This window comes from Kwoniella pini, chromosome 2, assembly GCF_000512605.2.
Source record: "Kwoniella pini CBS 10737 chromosome 2, complete sequence".
NCBI classification, from domain to species: Eukaryota; Fungi; Basidiomycota; class Tremellomycetes; order Tremellales; family Cryptococcaceae; genus Kwoniella; species Kwoniella pini.
Genome location: NC_091717.1, coordinates 1,365,068 through 1,386,873, shown reverse-complemented (window position 1 = coordinate 1,386,873; position 21,806 = coordinate 1,365,068). Strand labels below are relative to the sequence as shown.

The following is a 21,806-nucleotide window of genomic DNA, read 5'->3' as shown; positions in this document are numbered from 1 at the left end:
TTAGACGCGTATAACGTTATGCTTGAATGATGATATCGTTTCGAAGTCTAATACTTTGGATGATTGAATGAGGATGAATACAAGCTCAAAGGTGCTCACACGATCAAGATAACCATTCGAAACTGTCTCGACGGTGCTTCTGAACAGATCGCTCATCTCTGACTCAAGCTTATGTCGGTGGAATTGACGATAAGATGATCATACCGGCTCAATCAGCATCACAAGGACAAAGTAGTATATACAGGTTGAAGAGAGGAACAAAGCTATCTGTGAGTTATGTGTCCGATCATTCAACTGTAGTCAATATGGAATATTATTTACCAACAAGTCCTAACAATTCATGATCTTTTTCAAAATGGATACTGATATATTCGCTTCTTAAGCAGGATATACCGCCTTTACCTCCTAATCCACCTGTACCTGATTTATCATCACTCAACGGACCATTTCAATTGGCCGAATTCCTCTCTTTAAAAGTCAGACATGATCCTCATGATATATCGAATCTAGTAGAAGTACCAACAGGAGATCAAAGTATGGGTGGAAAAGCACCAGATAGAAATGTAGTGAGTCATCTCATTGCAATATTTTGCCATTCATTCTTGGTTGATCGGTTCAGCGGACCATATTTAACAAAGGGAATGAAGCTGACATATTGAAATATAGTGGATATATGAGCATCTAAGGTAAGCTTTTTTGCATCTCACACGTTTTGCTATGCAGAATCAAGTAAGCTTACTTCGCTCTTTGCGATAGACGTATACCGATCGATTTGACACCCCTCCTCACTGCCTTATTACCCATATGCACTAGGGAAACATGTCCAGATATGAAAGCTCATGAATGGTTATACTTATGTTCGGCTCATGGTGGAGGCGCAGAAAGCTGTTCAGCTATAGATTATATATTACATACGTGAGAAACTTCCCTTTGTGAAATCAAGGCTAGAGAGAGAATCGCTTATCCTTGTTATCCCGTTGACAGATTGGATTCGACTACCGCCCTTCTCAATTCGTCACAAAATTTCCCATCTCGGTGAGTTATTTTCTTCCATTCTCTGCTAGAGCGATATATGCTGATTAACTTATCTCGATGATGGTCGTAGGATGCAAATTCCACCTTCATCCGTTTCTCATTTCCCATCTCTTTTCAGGCGTCTTTCGCGTATTTTCTCTCACGCATATTTCCATCACAGAGAAGTATTCCAATTATCAGAAGGTGAAACATCACTTTATGCGAGATTTGTAGGATTATGCGAAAAATACGAATTGGTTGGAAGTTCTTTGTTACCCATTCCAAGGGATGTTATTGGGTCTAATTTAAATCATCAAGAAGAATCATCAGAGGAAGAAGAGGAAGATCACGATGAAATTGATGAGGAAGAAGATGAAGACGAAGAAGAGGATGGAAGAGGAAGAAAAGATGATTCCTCCCAACAAAAAGAAAAAAGAACACAATCATTAGATAGATCATTACCACCTTCAACATCACCTTCGAAATCAACTAAACTTGAACGTCCTACTTCGATACCTGAAAGAGAGACAATTACAGCTTCTCCTGTGAAGCCGCCTCCTCCTCAACGTAATGACACTTTGAAACCTGATACCATTGGAGATTTGCGTGATCAGCCTATAAGTCCGATCAAATTCGGTGTCGGAAAAGGAAAAGGAACTTTGTCGAGAGGTAAACAACCTCGAGCAACCATGCATTGGGGAGGAGAAGATATACCTGGTTTACCAACCCAAAGTTCAGCACTCGACACTACCTCCAAGTCTCAAGAATCGTTGGGTGAAGATCAAAACAAATCGCCAATCGGAAAATTCAGAGATAGATCAGAAAGTATTGAAAGTGCAATTCATATTCCGGAAGGATTAGGCATAGAACCTCCTGATGAATTGAAAGAAGAGAATTTAGAAAATATACCTACCCCGGAACCGACATCTGAAGAACCTTCAATTGAACAAACAGATGACTTAAATGGAGGAATAGCTGAAAATCAAGAAGAAATTGTACCTAAAGATGAAATTGAATTATTAGAAGAAAAAGGTGAATTAAAACCTGAAACCACAGTTGCACCTTTATCACCCCCTTCTTCTATTATATCAAATACCGAGTCAAAGTCAGACTCAGACTTAGACTCAAACTCATTATCAAATCAAGAACCACAAGCTAAAGAGAATCCATCAACATCAAGCGAGTCTGCAGTAGAAGTTGAAAATAAATTGGAAGGTGATGAAGATAATTTAGAAGAAATAGATCTTTCAAACAATGAAAATACTAAAGATAAATCAATCACAAATTTAACTAAATTAGAATCTGATTCTTCTACTTCTAATTCAATATCAATATCTTCACCTAATTTAAAAAGTAAAAAGAAATTTGATAAATCATTAATTAATAATAATACTAATAGTAATAATAATTCACCTATACCTTCTCCTATAAGAGGTAAAGGTAAATTAGTTCCTGCTGAAATTTCAAGTCCTTCTTCTTCTTCTTCTTCTAAATCTAATTTTAATGAGAATTTGGAGGATAAAAAAGATGAATTAAAAAAAGAAATTTCAGAAAAATGAATAATTCAACTTAGATAATAAATTAGATAAATGAAAAAATGACAGTCAAGATTAATTTAATAATTTGATTTCTAATTGTGGGATTTATATTTGTTATTGAAATCTAATATATGTAAATTATATATGTGTATATTTATTTTTATGCATTTCAAAATTATGATCAATTGTTCATAAGGTCTAAATAATCTCAACTTGAGTTGATCGAATGAATTTAAACCGATGAAAATGAAATACATTTGTATAATTCTTTCCCCGAGTGAATTATTCTCATAACGATTTGAAATGATATTTTCTATCAAAGCATACGTTAAGGCCATTCGGTTGGAAGCGATTCAATTGATTTGATTCCAACCTTAAAACTTTATCATTGTATTATCATTTATGACTTTATGAATATCCTAGATCCGTCAGATTTTTTCTCTCATATAGTCATTATTCATCGTATCATCGTATAATACTTGATAAATTAGGGAATGGATTTGTTTTAGCTAAAACAACCATTTGTTTTTCATGTGATATATATCCTTTCATATAACCCTATTAACGTGAAAAGAAAATCATTAATAAAAAAAGGGAAAAAATGAAGGAGGATTTAAATCTGACTAACCCTATATATCATATTGGCTACCATACATTCTACTTCATCTGAATCAACATCAACACCATGAATTTTAAGAGCAATTTGAAAAGTTATTATAGGTATTCTAGTAGATTTATCACTTGCTATCCAGCTAAAAAGTAATTTAAATAAAATATTAATTCATTGATTGCAATTCCTCAGAAAACAAAGTCTATTTTCGATACGATCCTAATTTAAATGCTGAAAGAGAAATAACAACTCACGCTTTTTTGAATAACATTCTTAATCCACCTTCTCTAGCTCTTTCCATAACTAAATAAGTACTCATTCCTACTAATCTCTGCTGAGCCCAATCTAACCTTTCATCATATTCTCTTACATCTCCAGATTTTATAGCGTTTATAAAAGGTAAGAATAATTCTTCCAATCTTGGATGTAGGGATAATAACCGGCGAGAAGGAAGTGAACCATGTAAAAGATGAAGAGGAATTAAGTAAGTGAGAATCAATCTGAAGACGAAAACACATTATCGAAAATTGCGCTTTAATGATTACTCAAGACCTCAGCTTGACAAACTCACTCTTGGTTGCGTTTTGCATCTGCTGGACAATTTAACAAGGCCCATTCTAGCTCGTCTCCAGCCTAATAAAATGGAATCTTATAAGCTGTTGTACTTTGGTATCTACCGCCCGTTTTGTTCTAGCTCACCTTCTTGTCCTCGCCATTCAGAAAAGCTAACATCCCTATGTAGAAATGCCATGTAACCTGATATACGAAGGGGAGTTCAGCAAACAACCGTTATGGGATTCAAGTCAAGCGTACCTGATCGTTCAAAGGAGCTTCGTTAATCGGCGGTGTTTTGGCATCTGAAGTAACAGCTCTAATGATATTCTTACACAAATTAGGTTTCCCAACCTATGATAAAACATTTATGAATATGAGCATTGAACAGCACTTTTGGTTGAGTCGATATATCCCAACATACCTTGAAGTAACACTTCAGACTCAGACAGGCTATATGATATACACCATTCCGCCTTGATTCGGATCCCTTGAACGTCCTGTATTACACATTCCGTCAGTTTGATTTCTTTGCACAAGAGGCCAAGTCAAACTAGAAGGGATGATAATGAATTAAAACATCCTCATGTACCCACCTGTCTGTCGCACACATTGAAAAAGCTTTACTGACTGTCCTCGTACATTCCTCTAGAGAAGGCATTTTACCCGTACTGCTATAGGTGATCGAATCTGCCTACGACCAATGATTACAGAAGATAAGCTGTTTTTCCTTGAAAAGCAAGCAAAGATCAGAAGCTTACTTGCTCTGCCAAATCCCTTAGATCTTGAAGTAAGATATATAATACAGGTAATACCCAAGCAGATTGATCTTGAAACCATCGATAAAATAGACTCAATAGAGCATTTTGATGCGCATATCTGCACCAACACACTCATGAGCTTACAGCGGCGAAGTTCGACCAAATGTCAGCTCACGCTTCTTGATAATTCTGCTTACTGTACAAAGCATGTACACAAGCACAATGCCGTATCGCTATTCCGTCCCAAGGTTCAGGTAAAGAGTGACCAGGATTGTTTAGACGTCTTTCCTGATGAAAAGCTATTAGCTTTGTATAATGCAGCGAATCGAAGTAATCGACTGTGATAGATAGGAGAGGGAATTTCTACAAAAGTTGAAGAGTTGTCTTACATCTATATTTCCTACAGTATCTGCTAAACCTCTTGAAGTCTTGTTGTGACATGATAATAACCGGACTAAAGATTTCGGATCTTCGTATTGTAAAGGGTCGACAAACGAGTTGATATATTGCTGTAACTTCATATTGATGCGTTGCTCTTCGGACAAATATCCTTCTCCTTCTGAGCGGATGTATACCGAGTAGAGTTAGGATTGTGATCGAGATAATGAGATAGGTGAATATCAAACGGATCCGACTATATAAAGTAGATTAAATGGTTATTTACGTGAATTCGTTCGATATCAACCTTGGAAAGGTACCAAATCATAATTAATTTATTTTCTTCACCCACTTTGTTATTCAACCAAATCTCGGATCCGATGGCAATTTTGTGAAATCACGATTTATCATAAACCATTTTAATATATACGATAGTTCACAAAAGTATAAATAGTTATCAAACTCTTTTAAAGCATTAATCAAAGTCAAGTAGCTTTCAAGCAAGCCGGATCACATTAGCACCAAGTCCATCCATCACAAAGTCAACACTACAAATCACACACACTCACACTCATATTAGTTTAATTGTTCATAATGGCTGTCCGTAAGTTACTCTATCTTACCTCGTGACATTTGCACCAGAGGTAACTCATATGTGAAATGTAGGAACTCAATTCGAAAACTCCACTGATATCGGAGTATTCTCCAAACTCACCAATGCGTGAGTATCCCATTACTCCAACACAATGCTGAAGAATCTGCAAAAACTGATATTTTGATCTCCTGGGATAGTTACTGTTTAACAGCTTTAGCATCATCAACAAATTTTTATTCAGTTTTTGAATCTGAATTATCAGATGTTATTCCCATTGTTCACACAACAATAGGTGGAACACGTATTGTCGGTAGATTAACAGCTGGAAATAGACATGGATTATTAGTTCCTTCAACAACAACAGATCAAGAATTACAACATTTAAGAAATTCTTTACCACCTTCAGTTGCAATTCAACGTATCGAAGAACGTTTATCTGCTTTAGGAAATGTTATCGCATGTAATGATTACGTTGCTTTGGTTCATCCTGATATAGATAGAGAGACAGAAGAAATCATAGCGGATACTCTTAAAGTTGAAGTTTTTAGACAAACTGTTGCTAGTAATGTTTTGGTTGGAAGTTATTGTGCTTTGTCGAATCAAGTGAGTAGAGTAGTCTTCTTTTAGCATTCAGCTAGCAACGTGACAAGTGATTCCCTTTTATCTCATACCCGGCTTGTCGCCTGTGATACTAGGAAGAATGTGCTTGTAGCTGACAAATACTCTTCGTCGCTTTTAGGGAGGTCTCGTTCACCCCAAAACATCCAGATCAGAACTTGACGAATTGTCTTCCCTTCTTCAAGTACCTTTAGTAGCAGGAACAGTCAACAGAGGATCTGAAGTTATCGGTGCTGGTTTAGTCGTAAATGATTGGTGTGCTTTCACAGGATTAGATACTACTGCAACTGAAATTAGTGTTATTGAAGCTACTTTCCGTGAGTTCCAGCTCCTCCTATGTTTACCAACCGCGAATCTCTTCTCTTTCGAATGTTGCGATACATCTGATTTAACTTTTACTAACACTCACATTTGTGTCAACAGGTCTTCAAGGTCAAACATCTGCTGCTGTCATCAATGAAATGCGTGATTCGCTTATTGATCACTACGCATAGAGTCCTACTACATCATTCTTCCCTTTATACAGCAGCATTATCGAAATTATATAGTCTGTGATCAAGTGCATGTATTGGGAATAGAAATCTCATCTGAAAGCAGAATTCGCAGCTGTATACCATATAGAATCAACTTGTCTCAGTCTTTTCAATAATGTATGCAACTTATAAATGCGTAGTCAGTATACCGAACGGCAAGTCGAAGCAGGAGACTATGCCATGTTCTTTTCGCCATCTGTGTTTCGGACATAAAAGCTTACTCTACCATGTCACTAATATTTTCATGGTCGGAAATCCTCTTTATTTGACAAATGAGACTCCAAGATCAGTCAACATGTCTGTAGGTTGGGTGGAAATGATCATCTAATTTCTGATTGATGCACTAGGGAGACGACGTTGAAACTGACCAGGTTGGAAGCATGGGGCGATGGCAAGAGTCGAATAGAAATGGCAGTAAAAGTGAAATTTCAACGCACTGCCATGGCATACTATTAATATTCCAATTCCGAATGTGAAAGTAAGGTCTGAGCGCATCAGCAGTAAATTTGGGTCATTTCGTGTGCTTAGAAACACTCTTAAGTGAATTTCACTGATTATCGTCTTACTGCTCTTGTTTTCTTCTTCTTGTTTAATTGCTTCTCGAGGATCACTTCTTGACAACCCTTGGCTTTTTCTTGAAGGACACTAATCAAACTCTATTGACAACTCCTGACATCGAAATCCTAAGCTGACATAGTCGTTCTCAAGATGCTTGTAAGTCTACAAATTGAGCTTGAGTTGCGGAGTCAATGACCGTAATCTAACGTAACGAAATCAGCTTGAAACTTTCAGTCAAGGCAAATGCGCACGCAGAAATCAAGATAACGCCGGTTCCCATTTACCAAATGAAATTCTCTCTCAAGTCTTGTCTGACATCAGCTCAGAAGACTCAGGAACGCTCGCAGCCTTCTGCATGGTCTCGAAGAGGTTCAATTCAATTGGGCATACAAAACTCTGGAGAAAAGTCAAGCTCGGTCCCACTTCAACTGGTGCCGGTAATCAAGATCGAAATGCGGACTCTATGACTCGTTGGAACGAAGACCAGAGGAAGACGATTAAACATCTATCAGTAATTCATCATACAAACGATTGGTGCAAGCTTTCTCATACTCGTCACCTTGATTTACCTAATATCGAAATTCTCGAAATCAAAATGCAGGACGGGTTTGGAAATTTCCACCACGTCACCGAAAATTCTAGCAATACTTTATGTCCGCTCATGAAGCAACTTCGACCAAAAACCATGATTATCAGAAATGCAACTTGGCTCATTGTCAATCTTCAGTGCAAAGGTCTAGCTCCAAGAGCATGGTCCGAAGTCGAAACCCTGATTTTCGTTGCTCCTTATGTCAATACCGGCTTCTACGAAAGAAAATATCCATATTGTCATCCTACAATGCCTAAATTGAGGAGAGTATTCTGGATATTCGATCCGACCATTGAAGCTAATATTGAAGATACCGAATTTCGAGATTCGATACAATATCATTTACTCTCCGTTTTGACTCTGAGATATCCCAATATACCAATCACAATAGTAAATGTCGGACCACCAAACTTATATCCAGTTTATAGTCGGTTCTTCGGAGGACGCACTTTTGATGGCTCCGAGCAGATATTCAGATACTGGATGGATTACTTCTACCAACATGAAGATGATCAGCCTGCTGGTATCGAAAAGAAAAAGCAGAAATTGGTACGGTTCATCTCGCTCAATCGGTTTCTTGAGGAGGAGAGATGGAAAGAATGGTTTGAAGACAAGGAGATTCGAATCTGGAAAAACAGTTTGGCTATTCAGGAGAATCACTACGAGAAGATCCAGAGCGCCAATCTAGATCGGCGAAGACGACCGCGACTAACCTTGAGAAGGACCCACTTTGCGCGATACCTCTCTGAGACCTGAAATGAAGTTCATATCTTGTTCGTATATATATACAAATCAGCTGTAGATTTGGAAGCCCTTGAATGAGGAACACCGATCACATGTATGTGATACGTGTAATGTAGCTCGGGTAGCCAGCATCAGCTTGATTCGTTGTATTCCCCACACATGAAGCAGCAGTAATGCCCAACTCCGGAAGAAAGTAACAACGCAGTACCCGAATCCTGACGTACAGTACGTACCACATCATACACACCTAAACTCGAAGTGGTTCTTCCAAGGATCACCTATTCTGTTTCCTTCTTTTCTTCTTCTACTTCTTCTTCTGCCTAATTGCACAAGCTCACCTGAGCCCTCAATCTCAAGTCAGTGATACTTCTCATATGGCAGTAAATTCTTTCCAGTCAACCCTATCATTAGCGCTAGTGATAATTGAAACCGCTCATATAGCGTAAGCGAAATGGGGAATCTCAGGATATACTGTATAAATTGAATTTATTGATATTGGCCGAACTCGTCATTGCTTTACCTGATGTCGAAGTCTATGTGGTCAGTGAAGGAAAACTGATTTTCAAAAATATCCAACATCGATAATTTTCGCTTCTTGAAAGATAGAGTGAGGCAGAATACAAATTACAAGATGAAGTCCGAGCGAACGACGGGCTAGAGTGCTTGATGGCGATGACATTGGTATCCAGAATGATTGGAGGAGAGTAAGGTTCAGGAGATTGCGAGATCTCATGGATGGTCTGGAGCGGGTAAGATGGATTAAAAGAGAATGAAGTGAAAGCACGGGAAAAATTCAACAGTGGAATTCTGACTTAATCAGCTTGAGTCGTGAACAAGAGAGGAAGTGAGAGGTAGGACAAGGTATCTGGCGATTATTTATTGGGATGCAGAAATACACAGGCTATCAGGGCGAGAGAAAGGTTGCTGCTCTCACTATAATTTCCTGCGTGTTACAGTCTGGGATTGATTACATGCAATCACATTGTTTCATTTTGTACATATATTGTGATCTACCTTAAATACAGATTTGGTCACTCTTTGCCCAGAGAGACATATCCAATGTCACCCTAAAATTGGTACTCAACCATATAAATCCAGAAATATGTTGCGCTTATGCGACGTATCTAAAGTGTAAATTTTGTTTGTCGGTAAGATCAACGAAAACTTGAACATCAGGGTTACAACTTTCGTCACCTTCTGCAAATCGTTTGTCTCTCTTCTTGTTGGGGATTGTGAAACAGAATCGAAGACCAAGGATGACAAAGATTTCGGCTGCTCTCGAGCACATACAGACGATGATACCGGTGTGATAAGTTGGTGCTTCTGAGGTGAGGAAAGAGTAAGGTCCAACGATATTTCCAACTGCCACACCTAAGAAAATGGCCGCTGAAGCTAAAACTTTCTTGGTTGTTCCACCGACATTTCCACTAACAAGCGAAAGAGCTAACACAAATACGGCATTTGAAGATCCAGTAAGATAATATCCGATTAATCGAGGAGCTATACCCTTTGTCCATGCCATTAAAGCAAATCCTAAGACTGTAAGACAAGTTACACCGGCCATTAAGAGAGTTCGAATGTTCAAGTGGTGAGTTTTGTGATTGACATAGATTGCTGCAAGGATCATCACAGCGATGAAAGTACCGTAAGGGATTTGTAAAAGAGTGACGTTCAATGTGGAGAAACCGAATCCTTTGATAACTAGTGTTCCGAAATTCGATGTAGCTCCATTTGGAACATTAGCGAAGAAACCAAGGAAGAAGTAGAGGTAAGTCTTAATATCCTTGATAGTTTCCCAAACTTGATCCCATTTAAGTTGTCTCTTTTCGACAGTGTGGTAATCGTGACGTTTTCTAGACATGGTGACTACAGCTTCTCTTCGGCTTAACCATCTTGCAGTGTGAGGAGCATCTGGGATAACAATACCCATCACTATTGCCCAGAGTGTACAAACGGCACCAATGATCAAGAATTCGTATCTCCATGAAGCGAGAGATCCACCAATGTGACCAATACCATAACCAATAAGACCACCAAGAGCGATACCGACTCCATTACCGGCATACCAATACCCAATTACAGTAGGTTGTTGTCGACGAGTGAACCACATTCCGGTGATGGCAACGAAACAGGGATCTGCAACGGCTTCGAACATTCCAGAGATGAATCGGAAGGCAACCATATCCCCATAATCTTTCGCAGAAGCTTGGGCCATCAAGAAGACTCCCCAAAGTGCGATGTTGATCGATAAGTATTTGGCCAAAGGGAATTTTGCGAGTAACAAGTTACCTGGAATAGCCCAGACTAACCAACCGATGTAGAAAATCGAAGACAAGTTGTTGTAGTCTGCTCCTTTTAAGTGTAAGTCGGTTTTGAAGTCAAACAGCTATGTAGCCAGTGATTAGCAAGTGATTTTGGAGGGATTTTATGGAGTAGAACTCACAGCAGCATAAGATAGGGTAGTTTTGTCAATGTAATAGAAAATGTAATCAATGAAAAGAGCAGGAACGATAAGCCAATAAATTTTTCGTTCAACCTATAAGATAATAGTACAGTCAGCATCGGAAATTATTCAAAAAGGTAAATCATGAACGTACCCGCTTGACTTCGTATGGATCAAGTTCGACTTCATTCGCTTCGACAACTTCTCGCATGAAGTCCATAGATGGATTTCTTCTCAAAAGTTTCCTTAAACCAGTTCGTGGTTTAGCATCTTCGGCATTATCATATTGAATATCTCTCTCGTTACCGCCTTTTTCGTTGATGGAAGCATTTTCGACATGTTCAGTTGTACCTTTACCGGCTTCTAGGTCTTTGCTGAAATCTTCTGCTGCAGGGATAGCTGTAATCGGATCGGCAGGCAGAAAATCGGTTGCATCCTGATGGTGGGATTGATGCGCCATGTTGTGGAGACCCTCTTATCGGTGATTGTTTCTGCAAAAAATGACTTGCAGATCCTTGCTTCTACGAGTGATGACAAGCTCTACTCGATTGACTTGACGATTCTGGGGAAAAGGGACTCCATATTTACAACTCCCAAAGCGATTTATATACCCCTTATCGATGGATAAGAAGATCCACCTTGATTCTCCTTGTAATTCGAAATCATTTACAACGGACTGATAAGGGTAACGACATGGGGGTCCACCGGGGACCTTGGAGATTGACGAACCGTACGGTCCGCTTGATGCTGTAAGACATCCTAGAAAGTGGGGTTTCATCAATGTGATCTCGATCACTCACATTCCAGTGAACTTGAAAGTCTTGGGTTTTGTACTATAAATATGAAAACCAAGCCCGACATCGGTAAATTGAAGTAACGCGAATATCCACATGCTATTTCACATTATATTAGGGAAAGTTCAATATCAGGGGAATGAAATAGAAGAAGGCTGCACATTCCTGGTGGATATATCCACCTTCTCAGGTTTTGTTGATTGCGCATGGGCTTTGCCGCGAGTATCCGGCGATTATCTGAATCGCATATTTCGCCGAACGCGTTTCAGTTGAGAATTCTAAATTCCAATTGCTCGTGGGTAGCTTGGCCTGTGGTCCTCCTTCGAACGATCGATGTGCCGCTTTGCCATTGTGGGTAATTAGTTGTCTTATTACAAGTACCCGATCTCAAATGGCGATATATCGCAGAAGTTGTACAATTTTACGTAAGATGGATCAAGCAGACGCTTTATTTCAGTTATACCATAAGATGGATCGGTATCCACCCGGGATCCACTCGATAACGATATCCATTCGATAATTTAACCGGACGTTCCGATGCACCAAATGTGAACGTAATATATATTGACAAGGCGTCATGTCTTGCCAATCTTCCACCCTTCTTCAACTTATTTTCCCAATCGAAGACAGCTATAGAGACTCCAAGACAAGATGCCTGCTCCTACTTTCAATGCTAAGTCTATGACGGAGCTGATAACGCTCAGAGCCGGTGAGTTATAATCTTTCCGAATATTCCGGGAATCCTGCTGACCTTGGAATGGCACCACAGAGCAACAAGGAGATGTTCCTGCAGTGCATACTGGGGCTGCTGAATTTGGAGAGAAGTTGATGACCTTGACGTGAGTACAAATAACAGCGTTCTCCCTGAAGATAACAAAGCTAAGTGTCGATGATTTCACCAGTTTCTCCGATATAGCTCGTGCAGTTGACAGATTAGCCGCTCATTATGCCAAATTGAACATACAGCCATCTGTCTCATCGGGAGAAGTTCCTCCTGAAAGGATAATAGCCGTTCTCACTTCAACAGCAATAGATGAAACACTCCTTGAAATCGCACTTGCGAAACTTGGTTTAACAGCTTTATTGCTATCTGTCAACAATTCCACTGCTGCCGTAGCGCATTTATGCAAAGCAACCAAAAGTACACATTTGATATATGGAAGTAAATTCCAGCAGACTGCTAAAGATGCTCAGGCTACATTGGAAAAGGAAGGTATACAGCTTGAAGTAAGCGTTTCTCACTTAGCCGTATTTGAGTCGTTTCTTTTAGCTTATCTTGGCGAACTGTAAAGGTTATACCAGAAACTAGGTATCCACTTTGGGGTCCTGGAGGAGTACGAGATGCCAAGATACAACCTTTCCCAGCCCTTCTTACCCCAGAACAAGAAGCAAGACGAACTTGCGTTGTATTACATTCTTCAGGATCAACAGGGTTTCCAAAACCGGTTTTCATCTCACATTATGGTTTGATTGCCAATGCTGCTCAATCACTACCAAAGACCGGGTTTTCTGCTTTACCGTTATTCCATGGTTTTGGTCATTTTTCAATGTGAGTCTATTATTGCAGACGTTTCGACTCGCAACGAATAGTTGAGACTGACGTTCCATCCTGCTGTTAGATTCCGATGCTTCTACCATGGAAAGACTTTCACCCTCATGCCACCTAATCTTCCCCTTACTTCAGCTAATATTTGTCGAATAATCCGAAGCTCGCCCACTCCCCCTGTTCAGCATTTCGCTGTTCCATACGTGCTCAAGCTTTTGGCGGAAACCGACGAAGGTGTAGAAGCATTGGCGGGTTTCGATGCTGTTTCGTTCGCTGGCGCTGCTGTACCAGATGATCTAGGTGATAGATTAGTGAAAGCTGGTGTGAACTTGATCTCGTTCTACGGTACAACAGGTCAGTTCTTTGCATACGTATATGCTCAATGGTTGAAGCTGATGTTCCGTGAGCCTCGAAGAAACTGGTGCCCTGATGACTTCACGACGAGCAGATTACGCCAATGACAAAGCATGGAACTGGCTTCGAGCTGAAGGCCCAATCCAGGACTATTTGGAACTCATTCCTCAAGGATCAGACACTTACGAAGTTGTTGTTAGAGATGGCTGGCCAGCCAAGATCATGAGCAACAGGGAAGACGGAGCATACTGTACAAAGGATTTGGTTCTACAGCATCCAGAGCACAAGACTTGGTTCAAATACATTGGTAGATTGGATGACACTCTGACGCAAACCCTGGGTGAGAAGACTAACCCAGTCCCCATCGAATTAGCTATCGTAAGTCACGATTATCTAATGTTATTCATAATAAGCGATGCTAAATGTGTTTTATGTACAGCGAGGAAATTCACCATTAGTCGCCGAATGTATTGTATTCGGTGATGCTAGACCTCAAACCGGTGCTTTGATTCTCCCTTCTGAACAAGGAAAAGATCTCGCTCAAGATAAGAAGGCATACATCGATGCAATTTGGTCTGTGGTAGCTGAGGCTAATGCCAATGCTCCTACACATTCTAGAATACTTCCAGAAATGATTGACATCTTACCTTATGGTACCGAGATTCCAGTTGTAAGTGGATAAAACTATCCCTGTCGTTGCGCTCGAATACTTATATGGTCAATTTAGGCTACCAAAATGTCTATTCTTCGACCGGCCTGTTATAAGAAATTCGGCGATCTCATCAATGCGATCTACGATCGATTTGAACATGGTACCGGTCAACCAAAGAGAGATATCTCTGATAAGCCTGAAATGGAAGCATTCCTCACCGATACTATCCTTACTGCACTTGGTGAAAAGGCTACAACTGGCTTGACACCCACTACCGATCTTTTCGCATACGGTGTTGACTCCCTCCAAGCTACTCGAGTCAGAAACGTTATCACCAAATCGCTTGAGCTCGGAGAGAACGTTAATTTGGGTCAAAATATTGTTTACGAACATCCCTCCGTATCTGCTCTGGCAGATTACCTTCTCTCAGTGAAATCAGGTCAAGATGCTAGTGATTCTCCTGAAGTCGCTCATAAAACTATGTTGGGGATGGTTGACCGATATGCCTCTCAATTTGTCAAGGAAGATGCAAGCTCAAGTGGTCCTGCTGATGCTCAAATCAACGGTCATACAGGAGAAGTAGTAGTTCTTACTGGGGCTACTGGTTCTTTGGGTGCTCACATCTTAGATCAATTGGTCAGACAACCGAACGTTGCCAAAGTTATATGTTTATCGAGAGCCAAATCTCATGAAGATTCCCTCAAGAGAGTGCAAGACTCCTTATCCCAGAGATTGAGGAAACTTTCACCTGAGGCGCAATCAAAGATCATCTCCTTTGCTTCTGATGTCAACAAGCCTGATCTCGGTCTTTCGCCCGAACAATACGACTTGCTAAGATTACAGTCGACAGCGGTCATACATAACGCTTGGCCTGTCAATTTCGTTCTATCTATCAATTCTTTCGATGAACACATTGGTGGAGCAGTCAACTTATTAAATCTGACCTTGAAATCACCCAAAAAGGTTAAACCTGCTTTCTACTTCTCTTCTTCCGTTGGTACTCGACAAGGTAGACCCGATCCAGTAGTGACCGAAGATTTCCCAGATTCACCAATCACTGCTGGTGGTATGGGATACGGTAGATCTAAATGGGTTGTAGAAAAGATTATGGAAAGAGCATCAAAGGAAACTCAGGCTAGAGTTGGAGTTTTAAGAATTGGTCAATTAGCAGGTGATACTGAAAATGGAGTTTGGAATGAGACTGAAGCTTGGCCACTCATGTTCCGATCTGCAAATACTACGGGAACATTACCTATCTTAGAAGAAAAACCATCCTGGTTACCAGTTGATCAAGCCGGTCAAACTATTGCTGAAATCGTTTTAAATAATTCTCAAACTTTACCTCCTTCAAGTGGAAATGTATATCATGTACTCAATGCTCATCTTGCTTCTTGGAATGATATATTAGAAGGTCTTAAAAAAGGTGGACTAAAATTCGAAGCTGTAGATAGATATAAATGGTTAGAAAACTTGGCTAAATCTGATTCAGATGTAACTTCAAATCCAACTTATAAACTTTTGGTGAGTTGAATACGGCTTTTTGGTTCTACTGTAACTGGTGCTGACTATATCCAACCGTTTTCTAGAATTTCTACCAAAATCGAATTGGTAATAAGACGGAAAGACCTCATATGGAATTCGAAGTCAAAAAAGTTGAAGCTTCTTCACCTACAATGAAACAAAATGTAAAAGCTGTTGATTCTGATATCGTAGCTTTATGGGTCAAACAATGGAAAGCTTCAGGTTTTTTACAATGATTCTGAAAGGCTATCTTGTACAGTATGAGGAATAAGAAAAAGGATAAAAATTGTAGTAATAGTCTAATCGAATTGTTTTACCCGGACTTATCGATGCCCTGCTACAGTCTGGGAACTGTAATAATGGGTCAAAAATTGGGTTGTAGTTTGTACTTTTGGTTTTAACTTGAATGCATGACACTTCTTAATTGACATGTCATGACCGGACGGATCATGCGCACCATCTGACTTATCATACAACAATACTCTTATAATGACTCATTCTGCAACCAACCAATTCTTCTAACTCTTGAAAGTCAATAATATCGACGATCATTTATCTGCGAATTAAAGAAATTTAGAATGTGTAAGTATTATTCGATTTGAAGCGCGAATGTACTCACTGGGCTAGGCAATCCAAAGCTTAGCTTCATCAGGCAAAATCTCACCTGTCCAATCATGATTTTCTAAGTATTCTTTCATTGAAATGAATCGGATGTTGTCGAATCTTTTTCGGAATTTTTCCTTCTTCTCCTGCTTCTCCGTGTCTGAAATTCCTTCTTTCCAGCCCGAGCTGAACCACGGCCCGATCTCGCCTTCGGACATGAGGTTTTCAAGGTAATCTACGACATTACCCTTAATCTCTACCTTGGATCCGGCTACTTTGCCAACGTAATTCGGATGCAATGACCCAGAGTTGACCACATAAGTTGGTATATCGGACACTTCTCGAAGGAAATGCCCCAGAGCGTTTAAATCTGTCTTTTTTGGTGCTCCACCTTCTCCCAAGAGAGCTTGACTACCCGATGACCACTTCAAAGCCGGATGTGCGGTATGAAAAATCCATACAAGCTTCTTGAGTTTTGGCATGTCTGAGAAGCCTCCCCAGATGCTTCTAGGTTTGATGGGTTCCATAGGAGCTACCAAAGTGAGCTGTTCAATATTTTCAAAGATTTTTGGAGGTACACCGAACATTTCGTAAGTTGTGATGCTTGTTAAGGTCATACCGAATAAAACCAATTTCTTCGGTTGAAGACACTTGACCAAACTACACTGTTTCTCGAGGATATCGTTACCGTGTAAAACCGGACCAAAGCCATTGACAGTCAAATTCAATACTAAAGTCTTGAGATTAGGATATTTGAATGACTTATTCCCACACCAAGTGGCATGATGGGAATCGATGATGACAATCTCAGCATTTTTGAGTATTTTCTTTTTTCTAGTATTAGTCTTCTCTTTCCCGGTAGGTGTAAACCTATCAGGTGAATGATCATTTCTGGAATCACGCCAAATCAAAGGCGAAACATGGATTTGTCGGTAAAGAATTGGAGCTGCTACTTGAAACATTGCTTTAGAGACTTGACACGCGGTGGCAAGAGACGCTCGGTCGACCTCATAAAGATGAGTGAGGATTAGTGAGATCAGTTCCAGCGGTAAGGGAAGAGGAGGAGAGGTAATCGATATTTTGGATTTTTTGGTCTGATGTGTGATAATATAAGCCATGCATTGTGGGACATCTGCGGACATTCGATTGAATGTGTTTCGTACTCACCGGCATCTTTGTGACTTGCGGTAGAAGTCCTGTCCGAAATGATTGTCCAAGATGCTAAGATTGTCTATTCAGTACTGAATCAATGAATGAAGTGAATTGTTGTAATGGCGGGGTGATGAGAATTATAACAAGAGATTGGGATGAAACATGCTCCGTGCGTAATTAGTGCACTGACATTCAACATAGTGTCAGTGCGCACGCATAGACCTCCAATTAATCAACCAAGTAGTAGCAGTAGTCCAGTCAACTGATGTCATTCGACCGCATAATCCGATAATTCACTGCTTGATTGGTTTGTCTACTCTTTTCTGCATTTCCTTTCCTTCTCTTCTCTAATTACTTCTGATTCTTCATCACAAGAGGGTTCATAACGAAAGAAAGACGAGCACCAGATACTGCCATTGAGGTATGCTTGTGGCAACAGCTTAAGCTATGTTGCTAGAAATGAGCTGACGAGATCTGCCTTGCAGGCCCCCTAACATGTCGATCTTACCACATGAATTGCTTACTTACATCTTCGACTATCTAGAGTTCACCGATCGAAAAGCTCTCACAAAGTGCTTACGAGTCTCAAAGCTGTTCTATAATCTATCCGCTCCCGTACTATACAAGGACATCAATCTCACACCTAGTGGACGTTTCGATGTCGCCGCCTACTTCTCGCCCAATGCCCTCACCATTCTCGAAAGGAAAGATCCACGTACTAGGAAGAGGAAACTCATGAGTCACTCAGCGGTCGTCAGAGTCGATGCGCATGATAGTCGTCAATGCAAGGGCAAGGAATGGAGATATCCCCGCGCAACAATACTTCACGTTACAGCCTTCCCAAACCTCCGTTCTCTTCATCACGACACTGTTCTGTACGGAGTCGCTCCTAGACTTTGTCCCATAATCAAGGAACTTAAGCCGTAGATTTTAGTCATTCACACCCCCGATATGGGTCGACCCTCATTCGATGTCGCTCAACACGAATACATGTTAACAGGTATTAAACATCTCATCTACATCTGTACAGCTGCAAAGAGGTTCCATGGGCCACCTTGTTTTTCCTACTTTCACCCACGCAAAACGATCGAACAGATCACGTTGATTTTCCAGGACGGTAATCCTCCTCGCAGAGAAATCGAGGAACGAAGAGAGCAGAAGAAAAAGTTCAACATCAGTACTCTCGCTTACCATCTCTGCGGAATTCCCTCTGTTCCCACCATGCTTGTCAATTTTGAGGCATTCACACAACATAATGACTCTGGATATGATAAGGTACATAGATCTCTGCTGCAACAACTCAAGTCCGCAACGATAGTGCAACACGACTTCCTTCGCTGTTACAGCAGACCTTTTGCCAAGCCGAAAGAGGAACAGATGGCTGATTACGACAGGTTCAACTTTATGACGATGGAGGAATATATCGATTCAGGAAAATGGGAAGGAGTGTTGGGATATCAGGACATTCAGCCGTGGATCAAGAGATGAAGAGATCGGATCAATACTAATCCACGTTTCCACATGAACCTATTCTATGCTTTTGTCGATAATCTGAATGGCCGCTCTCATAGTGATATCTCCAATTCCCACATGTTCTTTTAGTATCCTATAGCAATTTGTGGCTTCTACCATGCGTATGTGTATGTGTATGTGTATGCAGTATATGTATACAGTACGAAGTATGTGCTCAAACATTCAAAACGAAATGCATGACTGTACCAAACTAATATTTTTACATGTTGCTGATCGTTTTTCCCCTTTATTCCTTTTGCTTACAGACTGTGATGTCCCTTAATATACATATACGAATTCATCATTTTTGAAATCGGTCATATCGAGTAAAGCTGAACAAGTCAAATCGAGTCAGCTTCTTAAAACAAACTTGAGATGATATTGAGTGAAACATACCATTTTGACCCAAGATTCCATCAGGATCATCATGACCATACGCTTGGTATTTCGTGGACATGGAGGTATCATTGATAAATTTAGGTTTACCATTGGTTACACGTTGATTCTGTCTTTGTTTATTGAGGAAATAAAGAATTATAACTTCAAATCCGATGACTGCTAATAAAGCGCAGAAAATACCTAAGACGGCTTTGATACCAGGAATGTAATGGGGTTTATCGGCATCTTTGAAGAGTAGAGGTCCTATAAAAAGAGGGTACCCTGTCAGTTTTGCCTTTGAGAGACTGTGAAAGAGAATTCTGTAGAACTCACCGATGATATTTCCAGCAGCCGAACCTGCATTGTAGATTGACATGATCAAAGCTTTCTTTGTTTGACCAGCAGTGTTGGCTACCATCCAAGATACGATGATAGGGTTACCACCGAATAAGAATGATAATAGGTAATATCCAACCATAGCAGGTGCGGTCTTGAAGACTGAAGCTGTACCTTCAACGTAAAGCAAAACTAATCCAACAATTACAGGAATGACATAAACAGCTATGACAGCCGACTTGATTCTGCATTTTTGAGCTGCGTAGCATCCACTCAAGATGGCCAAAAATTGAAGGAAACCGAATGGCATGTTGAGAAGAGCAGTGATGTATTTGTCCTAATCAAGATAATCAATAAATTATAGACGGGTATGTCAGATTTTCGAGATTGTAACTTACGAAACCAAATTGACCTAACAATGAAGGTCCAAAGTAAGTCGTAACGGAAGCTCCGACATTAAGAAGTAAAGTCATAGCGAGGAACATCCAAGATTTGACATCATAAACTAATTCCAAGGCGTGAGACCATTTGAATTCGTTTGATCCAATACCAGTTTGGTTGGCTCTTAATCTTTCAACGCATTGTGCTTTTTCTCGTTCAGTGAAGAACCTTGCTGTAGATACGTCTGAGTCGATAGAATAGTATACTAGTGGTGCTGATAATACAGTAATAATACCGCATACCATGAAGATGACTTGCCATCCGGCAATCCTTTCAGAATGAATATGACCAAGACCGAATGATAGTAAAGCAGCTACGATAGTGGCGATACCATTGGTTGAATACCATGCTGCTACTCTGATAGGTTGTTCGGATCTTCGATACCATTGAGCAGTCATAATTGAGAATAAAGGTAGACATCCAGCTTCGAATAAACCGAGTAAAGCTCGACAAACCATCAAACCACCGAAGCTGAAAAAAGCGCAGAGATAAACCGGTGAGCAAATAGTACCAGATAAGCTAGTAATGGAATTCGATTTTGTAAAACTTACTTATGAGCGGCTGCCATACAAGCTTGAGATGCACCCCAACCAAAGATCATAACTGGCATCAAAATTCTAGCTGGTACTTTAACCAGTAAGTATGAAGAGAATGGTTGCCATCCTAATTGTACGATAGCGTTGATTGATCCTAATAAAGAGTATTGACCATTGATAAGACCAGTATCCTTTGACATTCCAAAGGTGTTACCATATCCAAGAACCTGCCGATCTGGTCAGTATATACATCCATCCATGATGGGATATGACAGAACTTACGGTCTTATCTAAAATTTGTAAGAAGTATACCCACATGAGAATGCTCAAAATCCTTTTATCGGTCTTACGCCTTATTCTGGCGTTCTGTGAATCAGACCGTATGTTAGTGATTATTCGATATTAAGTATGAGATAAAACACTCACATCTTCTTCTGTAACTTCGACTCGTTCATCTCCCATCATTTTTAACGCATGATCGCCATGCTGTACATCATCCGAAGTATGAGTAACACCTTGTTGTTTCATGTGTTCATCTCCCGATTCTACATGAGATATTTCAGGTTTATCTTCTATTTTAGGCCCCGACATCTTGAAGTCAGATTAAATGGTCGTGTTCTGAATACTTATTGTTAAGGTCGACTATGTCTCCTCTGTAGATTATAGATTGGGGTTTATGAGGGGGGTTTGAGTAATCATAAAGCGGGGCAAAGGGGGAAACACATCAAGACACATTTATACTAGATGTTTGATCTTTAGCAAACTAATACGGGGAGCATCGGTCCGATAGTAAAAGCCAATATTGGAAATATACAAAACCATTCAGGTATGTCTCACGACATAAAAGATGCATGTGAAGTATGGCGCCGGCGGTATGTAGGTGATTACCGAAAAAATTGAGCGAGGCGTGGGAATTTCTTGACTCCATTTGCTTCAGGGTTTAGTGCTCTTTGGCTTGGCCCCAGTAAAAATAACTGCTAACAACATTCGATAATTAAGCGGAGCCTTTTAGCTTCAGCCTTGAGGATTATGGTCAAAAGGGTAATAT

At 40.1% G+C, this 21,806-nt stretch overlaps 9 protein-coding genes across 9 annotated transcripts; 5 read left to right on the top strand and 4 right to left on the bottom strand.

Annotated features, from left to right (window-relative positions):
- Window positions 1-194: 194 nt before the first annotated feature.
- Window positions 195-2,573, top strand: I206_101853 (uncharacterized protein; the record flags this gene model as incomplete). Its single annotated transcript, XM_019158751.1, has 6 exons — window positions 195-269; window positions 387-566; window positions 667-686; window positions 757-915; window positions 985-1,035; window positions 1,106-2,573. 6 exons carry the CDS (start codon window positions 195-197, stop codon window positions 2,571-2,573), a joined length of 1,953 nt encoding a protein of 650 aa, XP_019008497.1.
- A 444-nt stretch (window positions 2,574-3,017) lies between these two features.
- On the bottom strand, window positions 3,018-4,996 carry I206_101852 (uncharacterized protein; the record flags this gene model as incomplete). The annotated part of the gene is made up of 11 exons (XM_019158752.1): window positions 3,018-3,110; window positions 3,181-3,304; window positions 3,417-3,662; window positions 3,734-3,795; window positions 3,862-3,918; window positions 3,976-4,068; window positions 4,139-4,214; window positions 4,311-4,408; window positions 4,476-4,593; window positions 4,651-4,763; window positions 4,865-4,996. 11 exons carry the CDS (start codon window positions 4,994-4,996, stop codon window positions 3,018-3,020), a joined length of 1,212 nt encoding a protein of 403 aa, XP_019008498.1.
- A 451-nt stretch (window positions 4,997-5,447) lies between these two features.
- On the top strand, window positions 5,448-6,560 carry I206_101851 (eukaryotic translation initiation factor 6; the record flags this gene model as incomplete). The annotated part of the gene is made up of 5 exons (XM_019158753.1): window positions 5,448-5,457; window positions 5,520-5,574; window positions 5,646-6,051; window positions 6,188-6,383; window positions 6,490-6,560. 5 exons carry the CDS (start codon window positions 5,448-5,450, stop codon window positions 6,558-6,560), a joined length of 738 nt encoding a protein of 245 aa, XP_019008499.1.
- A 747-nt stretch (window positions 6,561-7,307) lies between these two features.
- On the top strand, window positions 7,308-8,502 carry I206_101850 (uncharacterized protein; the record flags this gene model as incomplete). The annotated part of the gene is made up of 2 exons (XM_019158754.1): window positions 7,308-7,313; window positions 7,378-8,502. The coding sequence occupies 2 exons, from the start codon at window positions 7,308-7,310 to the stop codon at window positions 8,500-8,502; spliced, it is 1,131 nt and encodes a 376-aa protein (XP_019008500.1).
- Window positions 8,503-9,601: 1,099 nt separating this feature from the next.
- On the bottom strand, window positions 9,602-11,393 carry I206_101849 (uncharacterized protein; the record flags this gene model as incomplete). The annotated part of the gene is made up of 3 exons (XM_019158755.1): window positions 9,602-10,876; window positions 10,934-11,026; window positions 11,088-11,393. 3 exons carry the CDS (start codon window positions 11,391-11,393, stop codon window positions 9,602-9,604), a joined length of 1,674 nt encoding a protein of 557 aa, XP_019008501.1.
- A 985-nt stretch (window positions 11,394-12,378) lies between these two features.
- Window positions 12,379-16,036, top strand: I206_101848 (uncharacterized protein; the record flags this gene model as incomplete). The annotated part of the gene is made up of 9 exons (XM_019158756.1): window positions 12,379-12,436; window positions 12,497-12,566; window positions 12,630-12,954; window positions 13,020-13,276; window positions 13,347-13,627; window positions 13,689-14,005; window positions 14,067-14,297; window positions 14,355-15,800; window positions 15,866-16,036. The coding sequence occupies 9 exons, from the start codon at window positions 12,379-12,381 to the stop codon at window positions 16,034-16,036; spliced, it is 3,156 nt and encodes a 1,051-aa protein (XP_019008502.1).
- A 387-nt stretch (window positions 16,037-16,423) lies between these two features.
- On the bottom strand, window positions 16,424-17,545 carry I206_101847 (uncharacterized protein; the record flags this gene model as incomplete). Its single annotated transcript, XM_019158757.2, has 1 exon — window positions 16,424-17,545. The coding sequence occupies one exon, from the start codon at window positions 17,543-17,545 to the stop codon at window positions 16,424-16,426; it is 1,122 nt and encodes a 373-aa protein (XP_019008503.2).
- A 505-nt stretch (window positions 17,546-18,050) lies between these two features.
- Window positions 18,051-18,482, top strand: I206_101846 (uncharacterized protein; the record flags this gene model as incomplete). The annotated part of the gene is made up of 1 exon (XM_019158758.1): window positions 18,051-18,482. The coding sequence occupies one exon, from the start codon at window positions 18,051-18,053 to the stop codon at window positions 18,480-18,482; it is 432 nt and encodes a 143-aa protein (XP_019008504.1).
- Window positions 18,483-19,346: 864 nt separating this feature from the next.
- On the bottom strand, window positions 19,347-21,349 carry I206_101845 (uncharacterized protein; the record flags this gene model as incomplete). Its single annotated transcript, XM_019158760.1, has 7 exons — window positions 19,347-19,399; window positions 19,464-19,709; window positions 19,779-20,118; window positions 20,180-20,693; window positions 20,774-20,985; window positions 21,041-21,124; window positions 21,185-21,349. 7 exons carry the CDS (start codon window positions 21,347-21,349, stop codon window positions 19,347-19,349), a joined length of 1,614 nt encoding a protein of 537 aa, XP_019008506.1.
- Window positions 21,350-21,806: the final 457 nt, after the last annotated feature.